The following is a 21,479-nucleotide window of genomic DNA, read 5'->3' as shown; positions in this document are numbered from 1 at the left end:
ATTGAAACATCACTAAGCATGCAAACATACTACAAGATGGAAAGAACAGCTCACTCTTTGTTAGTATTTGTATTATTTATTCACATGACACAAAGACAAAAATCACAATATTAAAAAAGTTTTAAAACATAACGTACAGAAACAAAACATGTAAAATCAGAGCTTGAGGGCAAAGGTAGAATCACAGTTATCAGGACGTTGTCACAGTTCATTAGCATTAGGTTACATTGGCAAAATGGTTAAAGCAGAATATTATTTTCTGAATTGTGGTTTCCCACAAATTCCTAGAGTTTTAACTGGTTACTATGATACCAGGTAGTTTGCTTTGTAATCTTTCCGTCTCTGTACAGCCTCAGATCTACTCATCTAATCTGCCATACGCAAAGAAACTGACTCAAAAACCTGGTTTTACATTAGTTTTAGCTGTTACCGACAGCGTAATGTAAACAGATGTTTTTATAGAGAAACAAATTATTTATATACCAGTTTGTTATTGGCCAGTGTAGTCCATTCACAGATTAAAATCTGTACTACTGATGCAATATCAAGTATGTCTGAAGTATGAAGTCCAGTGATGTACTAAATAACATTTGATGATCCACTAAATCAGAAATCATACACTACAGCAATCACCTTATCCTTTATACAACATCTGACTGTTGTAGCTGAGTGACATGAACTATAACTACCAGTTTGAGCTCCGTATTCACATTACTACTGATTTTCTGTGTTGTGTGTTTAAAAGCTTAGTGAAAAGTACCAATAATCAAGTATAACATATTGTCACAGTGTATCAATAGTGGTATTTGATCCAAAATATCAGTTTATGAATAGTGACCAGTCCTAGTTGGTTTGATGCTCAGTACCATAATACACCAGTGTCACACATTTTAACTGTAAGTCCATTTTATGGATTCAGTACAAAATTTTGTAAGCAACTATTTTAGCTGTTCATCATCTCAGTACCTTGTTTCACAGCATAGACATTAATTACTGATAAATATAAAACTGGAGTGCTTCAAGTGTGTTGCCTTTAATTGTGATCAACATTAACAATTGGATCTGTTGTCTAAAGGTCTTTGGCTTACGCTTGTTGAGGTTCAGTATGGAGATTACGTTTATGAGGTCTTGACACTCCACTCCACTTCTGTCGGTATGAATTCTTAGAAAGAATTCTTTTAAAAATTCTTATAAAACAGTGTTTACTCAGTGTGGTACAAATCTGAGGCAGTGTCCCCTTGAAAGCCCACATGTTCTTCAGATGTCAGTCCTAGTGTGTTGATTAGTGTAATCTGTATCTTCAGTTACACTCCACCAAGTGTTTGTTGGGAGGGACAAAATAATCACAGGTGGAGCTGTACATGAGGTGACAGTAGGCTGCAAATGCCACTGACACTTCACTCAAGTATTTGCTGCTCATATGTTTGATCACAGCCTCCTAATAGATCATTCAGTGCTTGTGCTTTAATCTCTGCCCTGTTGAGGTGATCATCAGCCACTAGCTGCTCCACTGTGAGACAGACCTGTGACCTGAAACACCATCATGGCTTCACAGACTTCCATCACAGGGGCATGCTTGGTAAAGCCTTGTGGGCAGCTGGCGGGAGCTGGATAATGTGAAGTAAGGGTTCAGGAAAACACTTTGTAGACACAGAATACATGAAAGAAAAAACAAAGACGACAGAACAAAGGTTAAAGGCATACTATGCAGGATTTTTCTAAAAAACAATGTATAGACTCATAAAAATAATCCCTCTCAATCATCACTTATGACCCACTAGAAGTGTGTGGCGGTGCCTGTATCTGCAGACGATGCCCTCTGCCTGTAGTTTCTTATTATTTCGCTGTGTTCGGGACATTTCTGGGTATTTGGGCAGTGGTGCAGGGTGTGAGGCCGGGACTCTATAAAAACGTATCACCGTATCTCCCCCGGTTACATCGCTGTCTCCTCTGCTCTCTGTCTGTGTCATAGATGCATAACGAGCTGCAGGTCTGTGACACTGTGAAACAATCAGAAAATAACGTTTTATTTCTAGGATTCACAGTTTTGTTCTCACTGACGCCACTCCCTCTCTTCATTCACTCTCTAGCTCACTCGACCACTGCTGCTCTCTGGCTTGCTCAAGTCAGGGAGGAGGGGCCAACTTTGAATGGTGTGTTTAACAGCAACCAACAAATCCTGCATAGTATGCCTTCAAGTAATTCAAAAACTGCATTGAAGCAGTCTTATTGCCTCTTGTTGGGAACATTGGTGACTTGCTGTTCAATTTTGACTTTTCATTACATTAACACTTAATTCTGTTGTACAGCACTGAAGAAAGAAACTCATGCAGTAACCAGTTTATTAACACCAGATTTGCAATAAATGAATGAGTGAATGCTACCAGTACTCATTAAAGAGAATCAGATTTTGTATTGCAAATGAAGAAATGTTTAGTGGTAGCAACAAGTTTTAACATGTAATTTAAAGGATATCATGTTCTCTTGCTGGAGATGGTTGAGTAGTTTCTCCACAGGTGCATAGCGTCGTAGTGTTGTGGCAGAGCCCACCATAAGCAGCTTGTGTTTAGCCCTGGTAATGGCTACGTTCAGGCGACGCCAGTCCTTCAACAGCTCCCCTAACTATGAATGGAGAAGCAGAATGGAGAGAATTGGGTCAGTTTCCTACTCACCTGTTCATTTGCTTGTTCATTCATGCAGAGATTGAGGCATAGAGAAGAGAAGAGAAAGAAGAGTCAAAAGGGGGAGACAGGAAGAGAAACACTTACGTTTCCTTCCTCTGCCGTGCTCCTGACAAAAGAAAAAATTATCAGACTTTTGTCCCGTCCTTGGTATCTGTCCACTGTATTCACCTCCACACCGGTGAAAGCCGAGGACTGCAGCAGAGCAGAGATACTCTTTAACTGCTGTCTGTAGGGGGCGATAACACCTATATCACCGGGCTTACACCCTGCCTAAAGAAAGACAAATAAGCAGGGGTTAGTGAGATGACTAGCTACGCTGATTATTTCTCTATTATTTTTTATTTATTTATTTATTTTTTTTTTTTTACACTTTTTTCATTTTCATTCACTGTATTAAAAACAACCTAATGACCCAAAAAATTAAGCCAGGACTTTAAAAACCAACTGTATTATTCTATAAATACTTCAGCATCAATTGGGCAAGTGATTGATGTACCTTTATCAGCAGTGAAAGCAGCTTATGTATTAGAGCAGCCTCAGTGTGATTGCTTATGCCTCCCTGCTCCACAGACTCCAGTGCTGGCACCTAAAAGAAGCAGCGGAGAGAAACAAGATGTAGACCAGGTGACCTCCATTGTGTTACTCACACAATTTTTTTTTCTCATTTCACATAAGTCACTTTCTTCAACAGGTGAAGCAGGTGACTAAATTCCTTGACCTTTCACCAGTCAAATATCAACATCTTTTCTGCTTGAAGTGCACTGTATAGTCTACCAACCATTGAGCAATCTAGGAAGCAAACAGGGTTGCTAGGCAACAATGTGGACTGTATCCAAGCCAGGTCATGCTGGGGATCAGTCTTAGAGTAGGAACCAAGCTCCGACTGGACAGAAAGCAGGAATGGCAGGGTGAGCAGGGCCGTGGCCGTCCTCTCTGATCCACACTCCAGCCGGCCCTCATACATCAGGGAGTTACTGAGAGACATTATCTGCCTAAAAACACAGAGCACATACTATTTTATCATGGAGTGGGAATCATTTTGACTCTTGCCATGTTGTTTTATTGTTGTCTTGTAAACGGAAAATGTTTTCTCTGCAATGCTAAAGCAAAACAGAGCGGCTATTAGTTTATTGTATTCATATTATGTCTAAGCTCCATTAAGATGCTAACGTATTATTAGCGGTTAAGAGTTCAAGTGCCATTTGAATGGTCTAAAGATGAGCTCATAATAAACAAGAAAAGATTACAGAAGCATAAAGTGTTGTCTGTGTGTGGAGGTTTACCTATTCATCCGGTACTGTACATTGAGCTGGACCACTGCTTCACTATGGAGCTCTAGTCGCTTAAATAGACTTTCGTCCATCCCAAATGACCTGGAGGGAAAAAAACCCCGAAAAAAACAACAACCTGATAACTGATATTTCTATGTACATTATTTAACTTTATTAGCATTAATTACCTGTCAGATTCCCAACATGTTGAACCTTGACCTTAACCATAAATTTATGTGAAAACTGACAGTGTTCATGTTTTACCCTCATGAAGACAAACAACTACAATAAGTGTAATTAAGGCAATAATTTTTTATTTTCTCCTCAACACACACCTCATTCACACACACACACACACACACACTTACCTAGCTTCCTGATTTTGTACTATTGGAGGCAGTTGTTGGTGATCTCCAACCAGGACAAATCTCTTGGCATAGAACAGGGGTCCCACACAGATAGGCTGACTGATCTGTGAAGCTTCATCTACGATGCAGAAATCAAACCGCCGACGTGTGAAAATAGGATGCTTGATGCCCATACAGGTTGTTCCCACTACCAGCTAGAAAGAGAGAGAGGATTGGTATTGAATGGTAAGATGTTTACAAATTTTATTTAAATGTTGTAAGTTACAATATCTACATGTGAAATGTCTTGAAGCAGGAAAAACATTGCCATCAGATGTCAAATATTCTAAAAGAGGCAATGCTGATTTCAGTGTATATAAATCAGTCAAAGTTGGAAGTTGCGATTACAATATTCCACAAACTAACACCTCACCTCCTTGTTATAAAGCTGCTCCAACTCTGACAGAGTGTGAACTCCATTCTTCCTCATACTTTCCTCTGTGTATGGCAGGATGTCTGGATGAACCTGGAAAAGGCGTAAGAAAACGAGAGAGAAAAATGAGAGCAAGTTAAGGGGGGGAAATACTATACTATACTATACTATTTGTCAGTTAACTGTTCCTTTAATATTTCAAATATACAGATGATTCCATCCCCCAACAGATACTATTTTGACACATTACTGTATAACTTCAATAATATTTAATAGAGATTTCTGCTTTAATGAGAGAATGGAGTAGCTTAGGTTTTTTTTTTTTTTTTTTTTTTTAAAACAGCAGATACTACATCTATAGAATGAAACTGTAGCACACCTTCTGCCCCTGCCCAAGACGCAGAAATCCAACCCGGAAACGCTTTAGCTTCAACAGGATGTTGTCAACAGCAGAGTGGGTGTAGCTGGTCAGCAACACACTGAACCCACATGCGTGAAGGATGCGAACCTGAAAGAAAAAGTGAGGAAGAGAAAGAGCAAGAAGGAGAGAGAGAATGGTGGAGAGAGGGTTATCGGTCTGGTCTCACTAGGGAGTAGATGATGTTGATTTATGGTTCAGGTAAGGTAAAGTTCATAGATCATGGTAAGAAATTTACCAGGGTGCAGATGGTTGTGGTTTTGCCTGTGCCTGGCATACCAACAATCAGTGTGTAGTCTTTAGACAATAACACCTTCTTCATGGCCTGCTTCTGGGGTTTGTTGAGACCTACACACACACACACACAGAGACACACACACACACACAGACCAAATGGGAATTCTCCTAAATGATGTCCTTGTATAAGAAAATAATCAGGGTTCCCACTCTTTTCTACAGATCATTTTCCAGGACATTTTCAGTGATGATCTAGCTGGTATGACAGTCTCGCACCATATACTAATGTGTCCCTCTCTGTGGAAGTCTGATTTAAAAGACATGCAGTCTATGGATAAAGGACAAGTGTTATAGAAACATATCAGTTTATGGGCATAACCTTTAGATGTTTTAATGTCAATACTTTTACTACTATCTCCTCTTCCTGTTTTTTAAAATGTCTTGTTTTAATATTGTTATTTTATTTTTTTATGGTATTCTGTCATTGTATTTTATTTTGTTTCTTTTGGAAATCCCTTTGTGCTCTATGCTTGGCAAGTGCTATGTAAATAAAATGTATCACTATCATTATTATTCATTTATGACCTGAATCCTTTTTCTTATAAATTATATTAACCATTGCTACTTGAACACCAATAAACACAAATAGTAGCCTACAATTTTGCCTACTGACAAATCTACCTAAACTTTACATACCTAAATGTACGATTCAAAATTAGAGTTTACTAAGATTATTAACTTCCACTGACTCTTATCAGTTTATCACACCATATTTTAGCCCCTTTACTAGTAATATTAAGTGGAGTCTTTAACAAGGCTAATCACACCCAATGTGAGCCACCACTACAAAAGTTAAACATTTCATGTCATGATATGGTCCATTTTACCTTAACAATGCAGCATTGTGTTTTAGACAATGCTAGCAAAGTAAAACAGTACTGTTAGCCAGTATTTAGCTGGTGTAGGTACCAGATATGCAGATATACTTGGCGTGGCAGACCTTTTTATTTTTTATTTTTGCCTGGCAGACCTGCTCGGGGTCCTGGATTTACAGATGACATAACACGTTATGATTGGGTGTATGTTGAATACCGTGTGTTTGTGCCGCAGACTACCAAATTATGATCGTGCGATTGTTTGTGTAGAGAAAGAGATCTACATCTGATAAAATGTAAATGCCAAACTTTACATTTAATTATTTCATATCTGTCTGTGTAGGGTTTAAGTTTGAACTTACACACAACGCATGGGGTTTCACTTCTAAGCCTGGCAAAATTAAATTGGAAGATTTTTTTTTTTTTTTTTTTTTTTTTTTAAATGGTGTTTGGGAATGTGCGTGGGAACCCTGATAACTGACCAGGTGTGGAACAATTTTAATTATTGATTTAAGTATGAAACTACAACTCCAGTGACTGTGCAACATTTTTGGGGAAGTGCGTATCATGTCTACTAATTTTTGACCATGAAGTTGCTCATTTGTCCCCCACAGTAATGGAAAGTAAAATAAACTTGAATATAGAAAAGGACAAAAGATAGTAAATGAGACAGGCAGAGTAGCTTTGTCACCTCTGAGGATGTTGGCCACAGTGTCCTTTGCCTCTCTTGGCAGAACAGAACTGAGGTTGGAAATAAACTCTGGAGGACGAAGGTCAACAACCAGCTCCCTCAGACGATCACTGCACAGCAAAGAGCAAATGTGTGAGGCTATTGTTTAAACTGTCACCTAGTTAATTTCCAAGGGATAAGTTGGTTTATCCATTACAAACATGCTATGCCATCATAGCTTAATATTGCATTTTACTGTAGCTACCTATCCTGACAGTTTTCCATCAGTCTGGAGAGATTGGTGAGGTGAGTGCTGAGGCCCACCACACCTTCATCACCATCCAATCGAAACAACATACCACTGAACTTAGACAGGTCTCTGGAAAACACATAAACAACAAAACATGTGTAAATGAGGCTAGTGACTTCAACTGAGCAGCTATCCAAACAATTCACTATCCTTTAGTTGTCCTGAAATACTTGGCATGGCAGTTGTATGTGGGTTCATTCTCACCTGTCCAGAGTGCAGCTGATCAATGTCCTGCTGACCTCACGCAGGTATCCTGTTGCTAAACCAACTAGACGACCTTCCTGGTCGCTAACAACGATGCGATCCCTGCTGGCCAACCCGCTGCTGGCCAGACCCTTCTGTGGCACCACGCTGCTTCGCTGGAAATGATGGAGGAAAACTCCTTCAGACTGCAAGGTCACTGGGCCACTGAGCTGCAGACTCCCCACACAGCTCCCATTCCTCTCACTAGAAACACAGGCAAGCAAATACTGCAAAGTGTTTTATATATATCGTATGAAGGGGCTGGTTTTATACAAAATTTGGACTTCATTTGACTCAACAGGAGCTGGAACATTCAGTGAAAAGCCAAACATGAGATGAGTGTTTAAATTTCTAACTTTGACAGACCAGCTTCATACCTTTCCTCAGCTGTCTGAAGCCACACACGCTTTCGGCCATTCTTGGTCTCCATGGTAGCAGCCTCAAGGCAGCAGAGCAGCAGCCAATGGGAAAAATAGCTCAGATGTGGTGGGGTAAGGTGACCCGTCTCCTCCTGCAGGAAGTCATGGACAACATCCTCGCAGATGTCTGCAGAGCTGCCATCCACCGCCCTGGAGGAAGGATGAGGACAAGTGTCGAGAAAGAGGAAAGAGGGACGATAAGAAAGTGGTAAGAAAAGAGTACAAGATAGAGAGAAGGAATCATAGCTTAAGGAGACAATTTAACTACTATTTAAACTCACCATATCAATACTCTGCTGATAAGTTTCATAAAAACTCTAATGCTTGAGATTTCCATGGTTGCAAAATGAGTTTAAAAAGTTTACCTCTCATATAAAGCACAGTTTCTTCTCTGAGGACAATACTGGCAGGTTTGTCTGTTTGTCAGGATGTCAGGAAGTCTAGACAAACGGCTCTGCTCTGCCTCTTTCTCCACACAGTTGTGAATGTGATGAACCAAGGTGTTCCTCAGCTTCAGCAGCTCTGAGATAAAGTTTAGCAATACAGGAGATGGAGGAGAGGCTGCTGTGACAGAGTGTAAAAAGAGTACAAAGACTGTGTGTGTGTGTGTGGGGGGGGGGGGGGCAACTTAGTGTTTGCAACTACAGTGGGTTCAAGTTCTTTCTAGATACTTTTTATTTTGTAGAATTGCAAAATATACCAATATTCTACAATTCTTAATGATAAAAAAAATAATGTTTTGATATGATTGTTCACAACTGGTGTTGGACAGGTTGGTTAAGCACATGTGGGTATACTGTACCTCTGCGGTCCATATGGCTGGGCACTACAGGGTGCAGGTTGCCAGTCTTGAGGTAAAGCAGGAAGCCAGCTTCAGGATTGTATCTCTCCAAGCTCATCAGAGTGTAAAGAATCACCTACACACCAAAAACAACACATGTATATGGACATCTTGAAACCATAGTCATTTGACCTAATTAAAGTTTCCTATATAAATGTAACCCTGCCTTTTCACCTGACCCCACAAGTCTACATGTGCATGTCTAGCTAGCTGAGCATGCTGAGGTCGACCAACCTGACTGCGATGCTCTATTGAGTTTGACTCCTTTCCAGTTTTCAGCTCCAGGGGGATAGTCTTCTCCTCTGGGGTTCTGAGACTACCGTTTCGTGGTCTTTGGATTCGAACCCGTGCTGTCACATCGATTTTGCCTTTCAGACCAAATCTTGGTGACCACACGTTCTCCTCTATATCTGCCAGCTGTGTAACCGTGACAACAGTTGCAGAGTCCTGACACCTGCTTGGAGCTCTGCTGTTGCTAGGGCTGAGGTCATCGAGACAGAGAGACATATAATCAGCTCTTTAAGTTGAGAAAATCTTATTCGCAGTGGTTTTAGATAATTACATTTTAAACTGTGATTAAACCAAAATATCCTCAGAATCACAAGTCTCACTTTTGACATTCATTACACTGATCAACACCAGATATGGACACAAAATAATCAGGTAGACTGCTGCAGAGCTAATAAAGTTTTGTTAGCAAATCTGTAGCGCTCTGTGTGTACATACATTTTGAGGCTGATGGCTTTCGGTTTTGGCGAGCTGAGGTATTCCTTTGCCCAATGTTCTAGTGAGGGCAGATAATCATGCAGCTCCTGCTTCATCTCTTCCTGGCTTACACCCAAACTGTACCTAGAGACACATGGACAAAACACAAACATAGCTGAACAAGACAAACAATATGTAACACAAATGTCAAGTGAAAAATTTGATACATTGTTAACTCTAGAGGAAACATTCCCAAATAACTGTTCAGTGCTTCCCTGCTGTTTCTTTATTTCTTGATTTGATTGCTCTGTTCTGAATAATTGTGAATTGTATCATCGCAGACTGGAAAAGAGTATAATCTAATCACTTACATGTCTCCCAGGTACTGAGGACTGTGCAGGGCCTGGTCAGCCAGCTTAGATAGTGTCCCTAAAGAAAAATCTTTAGCTGTAGCTGCTCTCTGGAAGACTTCATGCGCCATGGTGCCGTTCAGCATTTGCTTGGAGCCACCGTCAAAACTCTGCATCACAGCAAACAGAAAGAACAGGAGAAGGTAAAGAGTATAGCACTGTGTTACTGAGGTTAAGTGTATTCAAAATAAGATGAAAACTATGCACCAAAATCAAACCATGGTTTAAAAGATTATTCAAATCAAAACCTATTTGAAACAGTCAACAAAAAAACAACTTCTTGACATTTTAAACTTTTATCACAGGGCTATTGCATTACATTATGTTAGCCCCTTTTGTACATTTTAGGTATTAAGCTGACAATACACAATGGTTTATAAGCAGGATACCTGACTAAACATGACATATGGGTGCTAATGTAAACTGGCTATTACAGGAATGTTATCGTTCACCTCTTAGATAAAGAACAGGCTCTCAAACCATCACTACACTCACTTAAACAACCTGAATTTAACTTTTCTTCTGATATACATAGCAAAATCTATACATATTTGTTTAGTAGTCTTATGGTGCATGTGGGTGAAATCATTAATATAAAATAACTATTAGCGTTCACACTCTGCAAAGTGTACAATGTGTAAGACAAAATTGGAAATTTAAGAAAAATACATGCCAACAAAAATAAAACAGGTAGTGATATTAATTGTATTAGTAAAGCCTTTTACCTTGAACATATCTCCCAGTACTGCACGCCTCATGCAGCGGATGGAGCTCGAGATGCTGGTACCTGAGATGAGGCTATCAGGTAGTAAAACCAGGAAGCCCTGCTCCCTGTCCACTAACCAGGATCCACCATCAGAGTGGCCCTCCAGATGCACCACATCACCGCGACAAACAGGCGTCAACTCCCTGGAAACACCCAAACACCCATATAAAGACACACACACAGTCCCCGATAATGAACACAAAATAGAAATGACAACTTCAAGGTGCCCTGCGGAGCTTTCTTGTAAACAAACAAAAGTTAGGTTTACATTCACTATTTCTCTTGAAAACTCACTGTGTGTATCCTTGAAGTATAAGAAACATGTGGAAATCATTTCCTTCCTCATAAAACATTTCAAATGTTTGAAATCCTGTATTGTTTACATCCATGTTTACTAGCTCGCAGTCTTCTTCACTGCCTTTGTTGCCGCATTGCTTAATTTCTTGGCACACTGCCTGTAGATCAGTGATACAGTGTGAAACCATTGGCAAGGCTGCGTATCACACCACTCACATGCGTGTTCACGTCTGTCCTCATGCACTAGACAAACAAAACGGGGACCAGCTCATAAATAAACAGCTCCTTTACTAGCCTTACTAGGGGTCAAAAACTTCACAGGTTACCTTTAAATACCACAAGAAAAAGGAGAGAATAGAAATAGACACATGCGTACATAAACACACAGTTCCCATTGAACTTCTCCACATGTTGTGGTTAATTCAAAATATTGGACTTTTTGTGACTAACGAACACATAATACGTCATCCAGCCAAAATGAATTCTATGCATTACTAATTAATTTTATGATTAAAAGAATGAAAAGCTGAAACATTGTGAGTTTATTGAGTATTTGCACTGATACTGTACATAATGTAGAAAAGTCAATGCTACTTTCACAAATCCAGTCTGCATCTGGGCATCGTAGGGAAGGATGCGATATACAGTACGATGAACTGAATAACAGTGTGAACGGGACAGAAAACCATAACACACAGCATTACCATCCATCTTTCAGCAGACACGTCTCGGTTGGATGTAGAGATTTGGAGCATGAGATGGTCAGTGTTTTGTGGCCTGGCCTCTCCTCCACATCTAAAACCCAGTAGCGGTTGTTTAGGCCTCCAAAAAGGATCACATGGTCTGGCACCTTACTGTAGGGACAGAAAGGACTGTTATGCTTAGGTTTTTTCAAATCATCTCAATCTGAATGAATTTATTTACCTGGAAGAATAAACATGTTGGTATTTGCGTCATTAGCAACCTTCTAGTCACAAACTCGCTTCAACTATGAGGCTGAAGCCCATAGATGGATTTGGACTGACAGTGAGAGAGAAGCTTTTCAGCAGCTTATTGGTCACCAAGTTAAGCCACACATATACGGCCCATGTGTCATGTGCCCTCACTTCTGCTTCATCTTTCTCCCTATTGATTAAACTATGTGGCAAAATTCTCTAAGCCAGTGTGTCCATGCGTTTCTCACCTGGGTTTTTTCGATTTTTTCTCTGTGACAAGACCTTGATTATGATCCATCTGGTCTGCAAACCAGCTCTCGTCCAACCTCTCTTCCACAGGACACGCTGACATCATTCCTGTAGTTTTAAGTTTTGAAGTTTTGAAAAAACAAAACAAAAAACAAGTTAGCAAGGAATAAAAAGAAACTACATAGCTAGCCTAAATCTTGTCTTTTCCTAGTCTTAAAGGCTGCATTCCTGGTAGGTGATACCATTTTTTAACTAAGGGTCCATCACACAGACACTTTGCTTAGGAGAAACACTTAATGTTTTTCAATGAAAGATGCATTAAAGCAGGGTGGGGAAAATTCTGCAACACACCTGCTTTTTTTGTCTTACAAAACATGTAGTAGGTGGCAATCAAAATTTATCAGGGTACCTCCAGCTCGCTCCTGATCAGATGATGTCACATTGTCTCTGTTTCCATTCGATGATGTCATTGCTGTTCTTGTAGCTCCTTTCTTGTTAAGGTCAATCTCTCCCTCCTTTACACTTTTCTGCATTGCTGGTGCGATAGTTTGTGCACTAGGTTGAGTATCCTTATCCAGACAAGTGTGTGGGTCTCCACTGGCTTTCTCCTCAGTTATCACAGTAAAACCACAATCTTTCTCCTTTTCATCTCTCCCTTCCTTGTGTTTTCTCTGTTCCCCAAAATAGTGGCAAGAAACCGACTTCAGTGACATCACTTTGTATTTGTTGTCATTAAAGACCTCTTCAGTACCTCTGCTGTGACCCTCTGACTGGTCACTGGAGAAATGAGGTGTCTTCACAGGGCCAATCACAGGCCTCGTTGCTGTGGGGCTGAGTGTAGTTCTTTGTGCCGCTAGATTGGCAGTTCTTGGTCTCTTGGCATTGTGAGACTCTTGAGGTGGGCTAAAGAGTCTTTTTAGGGAGCCAGAACATCCCTCTTCCCTCTTGGTTTTTCCTCCCTCCTTGGTCATAACGCTCCCTACACTATGCCCTTTGGAGCGGGGACTACGACAGATGGGGGACAGTTGGCCGAACTTCTCCAGACTTGCCACCTCTCTGCTGGGCTGGGGGCTCAGCCGACCTGGATCTTTGGAGGAAGAAGAGGAAGCAAGCCTGATCTGACTGTTGGGGGTCTCGGGCACAGAGAGGAAAAAATCTGGCGAGGAGGGTAGGAGGTTTTCAAGGTCCCCAAGGATACTCCTCTTTAAGGGGGAATGGGGTCTGAATGTAGAGATTTCACCATCAGGTTTAGTGTTGGCGAATGCAGTGCCAGTGACACATAGCTTTGTGGAAGACGACAAGTCCTAAAAGGAACACGGCCAAATCAGTATTTCAATACATAACCTAAAAAACTATTTTAGTGCATTACAGCACAGTAGAAACAGATTAAAGAAAAAGTAAAAGCACATAAAAACAGAAAAGGTGAAAAAGAGACAAGGGAGGAAATAACAGAAGATAATTTACATAAGATACAATACATTTATACACAAATGTGTTAAGTAAAAATAATAAGATGAGTAAAACAGTAACATCCTTGGCAAAAGCATCTTCCTGAGGCGTGTAATGAGTTTAAGAGAAAAGAAGCTGCCCATACAAACAAAACAAAAAGCACAGTGGAATTAGACATGGTAGATACTATTGATGTAATATCAATTGTCTGGGAATTTTGTAATCTAATGTGGTTATATATGTTGTCTTGTCCTGGTCTTAACCAAATGTACCTTGTGGTGGTTTTGAGAGGAAAAGAAGGAGGAGATGTTCTTCTGCCCTCCTGGTGCCTGAAAGAAACCACAAAGCAAACATGTGTCAGCATTTGCACTTTTTAGTTTATTGTCCAACAAGACAGCAAGTTAAAACAGAGCTTCTTGTTTCAAAATGCAGCACATTTGACATTTCAGACTGTAGAAAGGATCTTGAGCTTCACAACATGTCAACAGTGATAAACTCCTGGTTGCAGCATAAAATCATTGTTCATGTTCATTTACACAATACAGGCAAACATAGGTTATCATCTGATTCGCCATTTAAAACCTCAGCTGTGTGAAACATCGTGTTATATATATAAAAATGTATGAATGGGGTGTTTTCTGTTTCTGATACCCTACGTTGTTGACCAGAAAAATAAAAGGTGGCTGCACTGGAAGTATCAAGAGACATCAATCAAACCAGACAGACACACAGCTGAGTTAATGAGAGACTGCTGACATAATAAACGAGGATGACAGATGACATTTAACCGTTAACGCTCAGCAGAGGCTGCTTTTTAAATCCCCGTACTGTTTTGTCAAAAAAAAAAACACAACAGCTAAACCTTCTGAACTCACCTTGGTTTTCTTCAGCTTGTTTCTGTTCATGGTGCCTCTGATTAAGTTAAACCATAGCCAGGTGTTTGTATTAGCGATATCTTTTTAGCTAACGGACCGACAACGTTGTCGACGGAAGGCTAACCTCACGACATCAGCTAACGTTACAGCTATCCGAAGAGAGCGCATTTTGCTTCATTACAAACGAGTCTGCATCTCCACAACCAGCAAATTATAGACTACCCTAACAGCGTTAGCTAACGTCACTTTTCCGTGAAAACTACCAGACTGGTTCAATGTTTGTGGTAAACTTCTTGATGGACTTTCCGCTGTCTCTTCCAGTATTTCTCAGATGTTTAAAAGTCTGACGCGCCAAAGTTTCAGCTTCGCGCAACGGAAATGACATCAGGTGCACTTCCGCTAAAAAACAACAACAACTTTATATGGAGCCCCTCAACAAAATAACTTCTTCATTAGTTAGCAATGGTTAAATAATTCACATTGATTGAAATTCATTCATGTCAATAAGTTGTGTTCCTATATTCCATGTAAAACAATATCCATTTAATTTTGAGGGACAAAAAAAACAAAAACAAAACAAATCTTCTGTTGATGATAAAGGTGTGAAAGGTATGAGATGTGGCTGACAGCTCCAGAAAAATCAAGTAAGAGGACCTGATGAGAATTCATTAAAAAATAATTGCTTTATTTTAATCCCTTTTGTTGTTAGAGAAAGGTCTATCCATGTTTTAGGTATAGTTTGATTTTTTTGTCAACTGGGAAAAGTGGTCATAAAATATGATTCCACCAAAGCCACTAAACATGTTTTTGTATTTAGTGAGAAAATGTAATGATGCAGTGCCCCCTCTCATACCTTTTTGTTTTTCTGCATTGAGTCATCAGTGCACCATGATGTGGCCACTACATATCTAAATTCTGCATGGAGATATCGTTTTGATGCTGATGAAACAGTCTCTGGTCCTCTCCAGAAACAGGCAGGATCATCCCGGAGGACAGAACCACTAAAGGTGGCCTTGTGTTTCTCTCTCAGGCTTCTTCTATAGTCATCATGCAACATCTCATGTTTTAGGCATGATATCCAAAATAATGTGCAGCGGAGTGCATTTTTTTATATATGTGACCCTCAACTAAGAGCTCATTTGCCTTAATTAAGGCAAGGCAAATTTATTTGTATAGCATATTTCAACAACAAGGCAATTCAAAGTGCTTTGCATAAAACATAAAAGGTATCAAGACTAAATATAAAAGCAACATATGACATTTAAATACAATAAAATAGTTAAATAGAAAATAAAAATAAAACAGGAGAGTAAAACTTACAGTGCAGTGTAAGATATTAATCAAAAGCCTCAAATTTGATTTAATAAAAGCAGTGGCAAACAGAAAAGTCTTGATTTAAAAGAAATGAGAGTTGCAGCAGAGCTGCAGTTTTCTGGGAGTTTTTTCCAGATATGTGGTGCATAAAAACTGAAAGCTGCTTCTCCATGTTTAGTTTTGACTCTGGGGACAGAAAGCAGACCTGTCCCAGATGACCTGAGAGGTCTGGATGGTTCATAACATAGCAGAAGATCAGAAATGTACTTTAGCCCTAAACCATTTAGTGCTTTATAAACCAACAGCAGTGTTTTGAAATAAATTCTTTGACAGACAGGAAGCCAGTGTAAAGACCTCAGAACTGGAGTGATGTGATCCACTTTCTTGGTCTTAGTGAGGACCTGAGCAACAGCATTCTGAGACAGCTGCAGCTGAGACCTGTAAAGACACCATTACAGTAGTCAAGTCGACTTAAGATAAATGCATTGGCAAGTTTTTCCAAATCCTGCTGAGACATAAGTCCTTTAATTGTGGATATATTCTTAAGGTGGTAGTAGGCTGATTTTGTAATTGTTTTAATGTGGCTGTTGAAATTCAGGTCTGACTCCATGATCACACCAAGATTTCTGGCTTGGTTTGTGGTTTTTAACATTACAGATTGAAGCGAAGCGCTGACTTTTAATCGTTCCTCCTTGGCTCCAAAAATAATTACTTCTTTGTTTAACTGAAGAAAATTCTGGCACATCCAATCGTTGATTTGTTCAATACACTCTACGCTTGTATTGGATTATAGTTTTCTGGTGACATTGTTATCTAAATTTGTGTCGTCTGCATAATTATGGTAACATATTTTGTTGTTTTCCATAATCTGAGCCAGTGGTAGCATGTAGATGTTAAACAGAAGAGGCCTGAGAATGGAGCCTTAGGGAACTCCATGTCCTTTTTGTGTAATTACCTATAGACAGAAAGTGTAGTGTAGACCCTATCCTTTAAGAAAGATTGTTGTGGTCGACTGTGTTGAATGCAGCACTGAGATCCAGTAATACTAAGACGGAAATTCTGCCACTCTCTGTGTTTAAGTAGATGTCATTGAGGACCTTAACGAGAGCAGTCTCAGTGCTACGGTGTGCTCGAAACCCTGACTGGAAATGGGAAATTGATATGGGCCTGTAGTTGTTCATTAACTACTAAAGCTGTCAGACAAATGTAGTGGAGTAAAAAGTACAATATTTGCCTCTGAAGTGTAGTAGAGTACATGTTGCATAAAATGGAAATACTCAAGTACCTCAAATTTGTACTTAAGTACAGTACTTCAGTAAATGTACTTAGTTACTTTCCACCAGTACTTATACAGCCGCAGTAAAAGACTGAGAACTTACACTGCTGGTTACATTAAGCCACCAGAGTTTGTGGAAAAATAATACAAATAATGTGGACAAATAATACTGGTATTATAGCAGAAAAATAATACCAATACAGCATGATAAGCATTAGAAAGTTATTGCATCTTCATAAAAGTCTGTTTTGTGCGGTTTAGGTTTAATATGCAGTGTTTACTAACCCTATTTCCTCAGGCAAGTTGTTGGGTATGTGAGAATGTCTGTCTTCTTATGTTAAAAAAAAGAAAAAAAGTAGGTAATTTTTCTTACTCTTGAGAAAGACAACATTTCACCAGCAGAGTGTTTTATTTAACTTTTAAAAAGTAAAATATGCTTTTGAAACCAACACATATGACAGAGGTGAAAACAAAAACAAAGACAGGATAAAAAAAAGTACACATCTTCACAAATTAAAACTCCAAATAGGCACGAGTATTTACACTGGGAGCATGTTTGATGGCAGCATTGTTTGGACATCACTGGCAAAAGAGGGGCTGTGTAAAACAGTTTGCATTGTGATACATGCAGCTCTTCATTGTATAAGAATATTGTATACTTTATTCTACATTATGCAACTATAGAGCAACGTATAGACAATGGTTTTTACAAGGTTTGGTTCATTTTTGAAAGTGGAAAAAAGTCTATTTTATACATTTTACTTCTCTAATGTGAGTCCTCGTTCACTCTACCTAGGAAGTTATCAAATAAATACTATGGAGCAAATCTAATAATTTCTCAAGTCTAGAGATTCTCTCCAGTGTGAGTTTTCATATGAATGATTAAATGGGAGCGCCGAATGAATCTTTTCCCACAGGCAGTGCAAGTATACGGCCTCTCCCCTGAATGAGTCTTCATATGGCGCGTCAGATTAGACTGAGCGCTGAATTTCATATTACATACAGTACAAATGTAGGGTTTCTCACCAGTGTGAATTATTGTGTGCTTGATAAGATCAGCTTTCTCTCTAAAGCTTTTACCACAGTCAGTACAGCTGTGAGGTTTCTCTCCCGTGTGGATTCGAATGTGGGCGTTCATGTTTCCAACTTGTGTGAACCCTCTGCCACAGAAACTACACGTGTACGGTTTCTGTCCAGAGTGAGAGTTCATGTGAGTCTGCAGATAGGAGCGCTGGATGAAGCTTTTACCACAAACACTGCAACTATAAGGTTTCTCTCCTGTGTGCATCTTCATGTGGCGAGTCAGAATGGATTTAATCCTGAAATTCTTGTTGCAAACGCTGCAGGTGTACGGCCTGTCTGCTGTCTCACCAGCTTGCTGTGGTTTCTTCCCGTTTGCACCTGAGTGAAATCCTCCCCCGGTTCTCCATTCATCATCACTAACTTCACTCATGTGACAGTCACTGGTTGGCTCTGATGCACCACAGCCTTCTTCTTTATCAGGCTCTGATTTCAACTGTTCAGATGAGCTGCTTGGCAAACAGTCTCTTTTATTTTCAACATCTTGGTTTTGATGTGGGAACTGTCTTCCATCTTCATCACTTCTTTGCACATAAATTATATTGAACATAGAGTCTTTGGTATCAGCCTCCTCCTGCTTTTCACCTGTCTGAGGGGTCCACAGTTCCTCTTCCTGTTCTTGTTTAATCTGCGGGGGCTCACGGTCATCCTCACACGGCTCAGTCTTCTTCTCACAGTGATCCTGCTCAGAGGGAGCGTCCTCTTCCTGGACAGAGAACTGCAGTGGGGCTGGACAGTATCACACATGAGAAAAGAAATGATTTGTATATATTTAAACAGAGCTAGACAAGACAGGCAGAACATGAAAATGTGTTCCAGGATATAAAATTGACAGATTTGCATGGTTGTGTTATGATGTGTAGTATGCTGATGAAAAGATGGGACAGTCTTTCTTTGCACAAGACAACAACAGCTGCAATGGCACTTATGTTTTAATGGCTACTTATTTGTGAAATGAAAGGGTCTGGTATGTGATGATGTCCTTGCAAACAAAAGTGTATAAAAACCAATATAAACAACGTAGATCAACTTACAAATGCAATGATATCAAAGCCAAGTAGTCAGCTTCATTACGGCACTCATTTTGTTTGATTTGGGGTCACGGTTCATTATGTGTTTGATGCAATGGGGAAGATGACAGATAAAAGGTGGTAAAAGTGCCTGTGTTTTCTTGTGGTATTTTCATAAGTTTTATGTGAATTTGTCTGTCTGAGGCTCACAGGGCTTCACAAATACATGCAATCAAATGCATTATAGCCACTTATTTGGAGGTAAAAACAAAAGGTTATAACATCCATCATGATTTCCTTCTGCACTGTCAAAACGTCATGTGCTAAGCTCTCAAAAACAGTTCACAACTGACAGCTTGGGAAATCATTTTAATTTTCACTCCCTGTTATATGGAGAAACATTTAATCAAGCATGTAATTTAAGAAGCTGTCACATTTGTCTCTGTGAAACCAAATATAAATTTGCCAACGCCCGGACTAGAATCCCCACATGAAAGTCTGTCACTCCACCTAAGTTCATCAAACATAATCCAAAACAAGAATGTAAAGTACCCTTTACAAGTCTTTGTGAGCATCCACGACCTCCTTATTTTGCTGCCCCAATTGTGAGGAAGAGGCGAGCAGATGCAGTTTCGTCTGCTTTGACAGACATTTCCTCTACACAAAGCCATTTTTCATGGTGGGGGTTTAATCCCAATGTGGCAGGTGACTTGCCTCCATTTATAATTAATGAACAGGATAGCAGCACAGGCAGTGTGTAACGTTACTACTAATCATATTTTGGGCATGTACAAACACTTGCAACACTTGTTCTGCACTTGGACTAAGTACAGAACCACTTTATAATGACAGATATCTCTTTTTGATAATAGAGTAGCCAGTAAACTGTCCCAAATGGCTTTTGCTTTACTCCATTCATCCCTTTTTTCCCCTCCAAACTGACTGACAGGAGAAGTGGAAGTGTACCTCAAGGTGAAAAGTTTATTCAGCAGTTTCTGAAGAGATACTGTACTAAGAAAACCGTTGTGTGACATTTTGCCAGTGACAGCCATTTTGCATCCCCCCCGTTCAGGGATGCAAAATGGCGCTACTTGCTGTCTTTTGTGTAATCTAGTATTTAGGGAGTGGCCCAGAAGACTGAAAGCTCCAGTTCATCTTAACAAACGCTATTCTGATTAAATCAGGAGTCTAAAGTCCCAGTTTCAGTGCTGTGTTGAGGTTAAAGTCAACAGTTACCTTTCCACCTAGCGAGCCGTCGTTGTTGCTCGATCTCCTGCTGTGAACGAAAAACTATCTCCTCATAATCTTTAATAGTTTTTTCAAAGATGCGGAATATTTCCTCAGCAGCGGCTGTCAACCGCTCGTTGACCAAAGCTTTCAGTTTGTCTGTTTTGAACATTTCCGCGGGTGACACAAGATCTCCCGTCTGTTTCCTGAAGACTCAAACTGGCTGCTCGCGGGGTTGCCAGATATCGCGAGAGAAACGAGCGATCGCAAACGTCAAATGATTCCTTAAACATACAGTACGGTGTCAGCCAGAAAGACCCTCACTCACCCTCTTGAGAATAAATAATACGGGTTTATAGCTAAATAAATGATTAATCGAGAGCCAGAGTGATTCTGAACTATTAGGCATTAGTGCTCCTCTCTATTTATGGGGTAAGCACCTTGGACAAAATGTTTTTATTTTATTTTCTAGACTCTACATTAATAGAGTATATGTGTGAGGGCACATAGACAAAAACGGAACCTATAAATGTTTTTAATTGACCAGAAAATCCACTGGAAGATGGACTTCATTGTTTTGGTATTACATAGGCTGACAATTAGCTATTAAAACACCTCAATTTCTGTGCTGTGCATTGTGCTTTATGCAGTAGGAAAGTAGCAGTCAGTGACGTGGACATTGTTTATTTGATCTGTGATGTCTTTGTGCTATATTAAGCAGACAGATAGAAGCCCAGGTAATGCAAAAAAAAGGCGATAAAAATGTGCTAAACATGTCCAAGGAAACTGCCTGTAGGAATAACAAGCAACATTATGGAAAAGAAAAATCGCTTAATATAAACGGACATGGCAACACAGGATGCTGGCAGAAACTGAGGCACACAATGGACCCAGTCCCTCAGCATGATAGAGCTTTGCTGCCATCCACTGGCCATGAAACAAGACACTGAAGACCAAAGGAATAAACAATTTTAACGAAATATTAATTTGTAGGCCATGAAACAGTGGTTTTGTCAGTTTATATCAGGTTATGTGGATATTCACTTCGCAATTAAGCATAGTGTGGAAAGTTTGAGACTGAAACAGGAACAAATTCAGTACTGTATTATTTTGTAAGACTATCTACCTATAGTACATG

General features: G+C 39.7%; 2 protein-coding genes across 2 annotated transcripts; both read right to left on the bottom strand.

Moving 5' to 3' along the window:
- Window positions 1-91: 91 nt before the first annotated feature.
- On the bottom strand, window positions 92-14,817 carry dna2 (DNA replication helicase/nuclease 2). Its single transcript, XM_044209188.1, has 25 exons — window positions 14,435-14,817; window positions 13,832-13,888; window positions 12,520-13,414; window positions 12,110-12,218; window positions 11,631-11,780; window positions 10,589-10,772; window positions 9,825-9,973; window positions 9,475-9,597; window positions 8,983-9,229; window positions 8,710-8,824; window positions 8,273-8,429; window positions 7,866-8,057; window positions 7,450-7,692; window positions 7,201-7,314; window positions 6,957-7,066; window positions 5,392-5,501; window positions 5,115-5,243; window positions 4,736-4,828; window positions 4,324-4,517; window positions 3,968-4,057; window positions 3,463-3,676; window positions 3,181-3,270; window positions 2,769-2,954; window positions 2,476-2,622; window positions 92-1,616 (listed from the first exon to the last, which is right to left on the bottom strand). Exons 1-25 carry the CDS (start codon window positions 14,462-14,464, stop codon window positions 1,563-1,565), a joined length of 4,182 nt encoding a protein of 1,393 aa, XP_044065123.1. The 5' UTR covers window positions 14,465-14,817; the 3' UTR covers window positions 92-1,562.
- A 2,602-nt stretch (window positions 14,818-17,419) lies between these two features.
- Window positions 17,420-20,587, bottom strand: LOC122879435 (zinc finger protein 135-like). The gene is made up of 2 exons (XM_044203523.1): window positions 20,351-20,587; window positions 17,420-18,833 (listed from the first exon to the last, which is right to left on the bottom strand). The coding sequence occupies exons 1-2, from the start codon at window positions 20,511-20,513 to the stop codon at window positions 17,869-17,871; spliced, it is 1,128 nt and encodes a 375-aa protein (XP_044059458.1). The 5' UTR covers window positions 20,514-20,587; the 3' UTR covers window positions 17,420-17,868.
- Window positions 20,588-21,479: the final 892 nt, after the last annotated feature.

This window comes from Siniperca chuatsi, linkage group LG1 (genome assembly GCF_020085105.1).
Source record: "Siniperca chuatsi isolate FFG_IHB_CAS linkage group LG1, ASM2008510v1, whole genome shotgun sequence".
Lineage (NCBI taxonomy): Eukaryota > Metazoa > Chordata > Actinopteri > Centrarchiformes > Sinipercidae > Siniperca > Siniperca chuatsi.
This window is presented reverse-complemented; position numbering and strand designations above follow the sequence as displayed.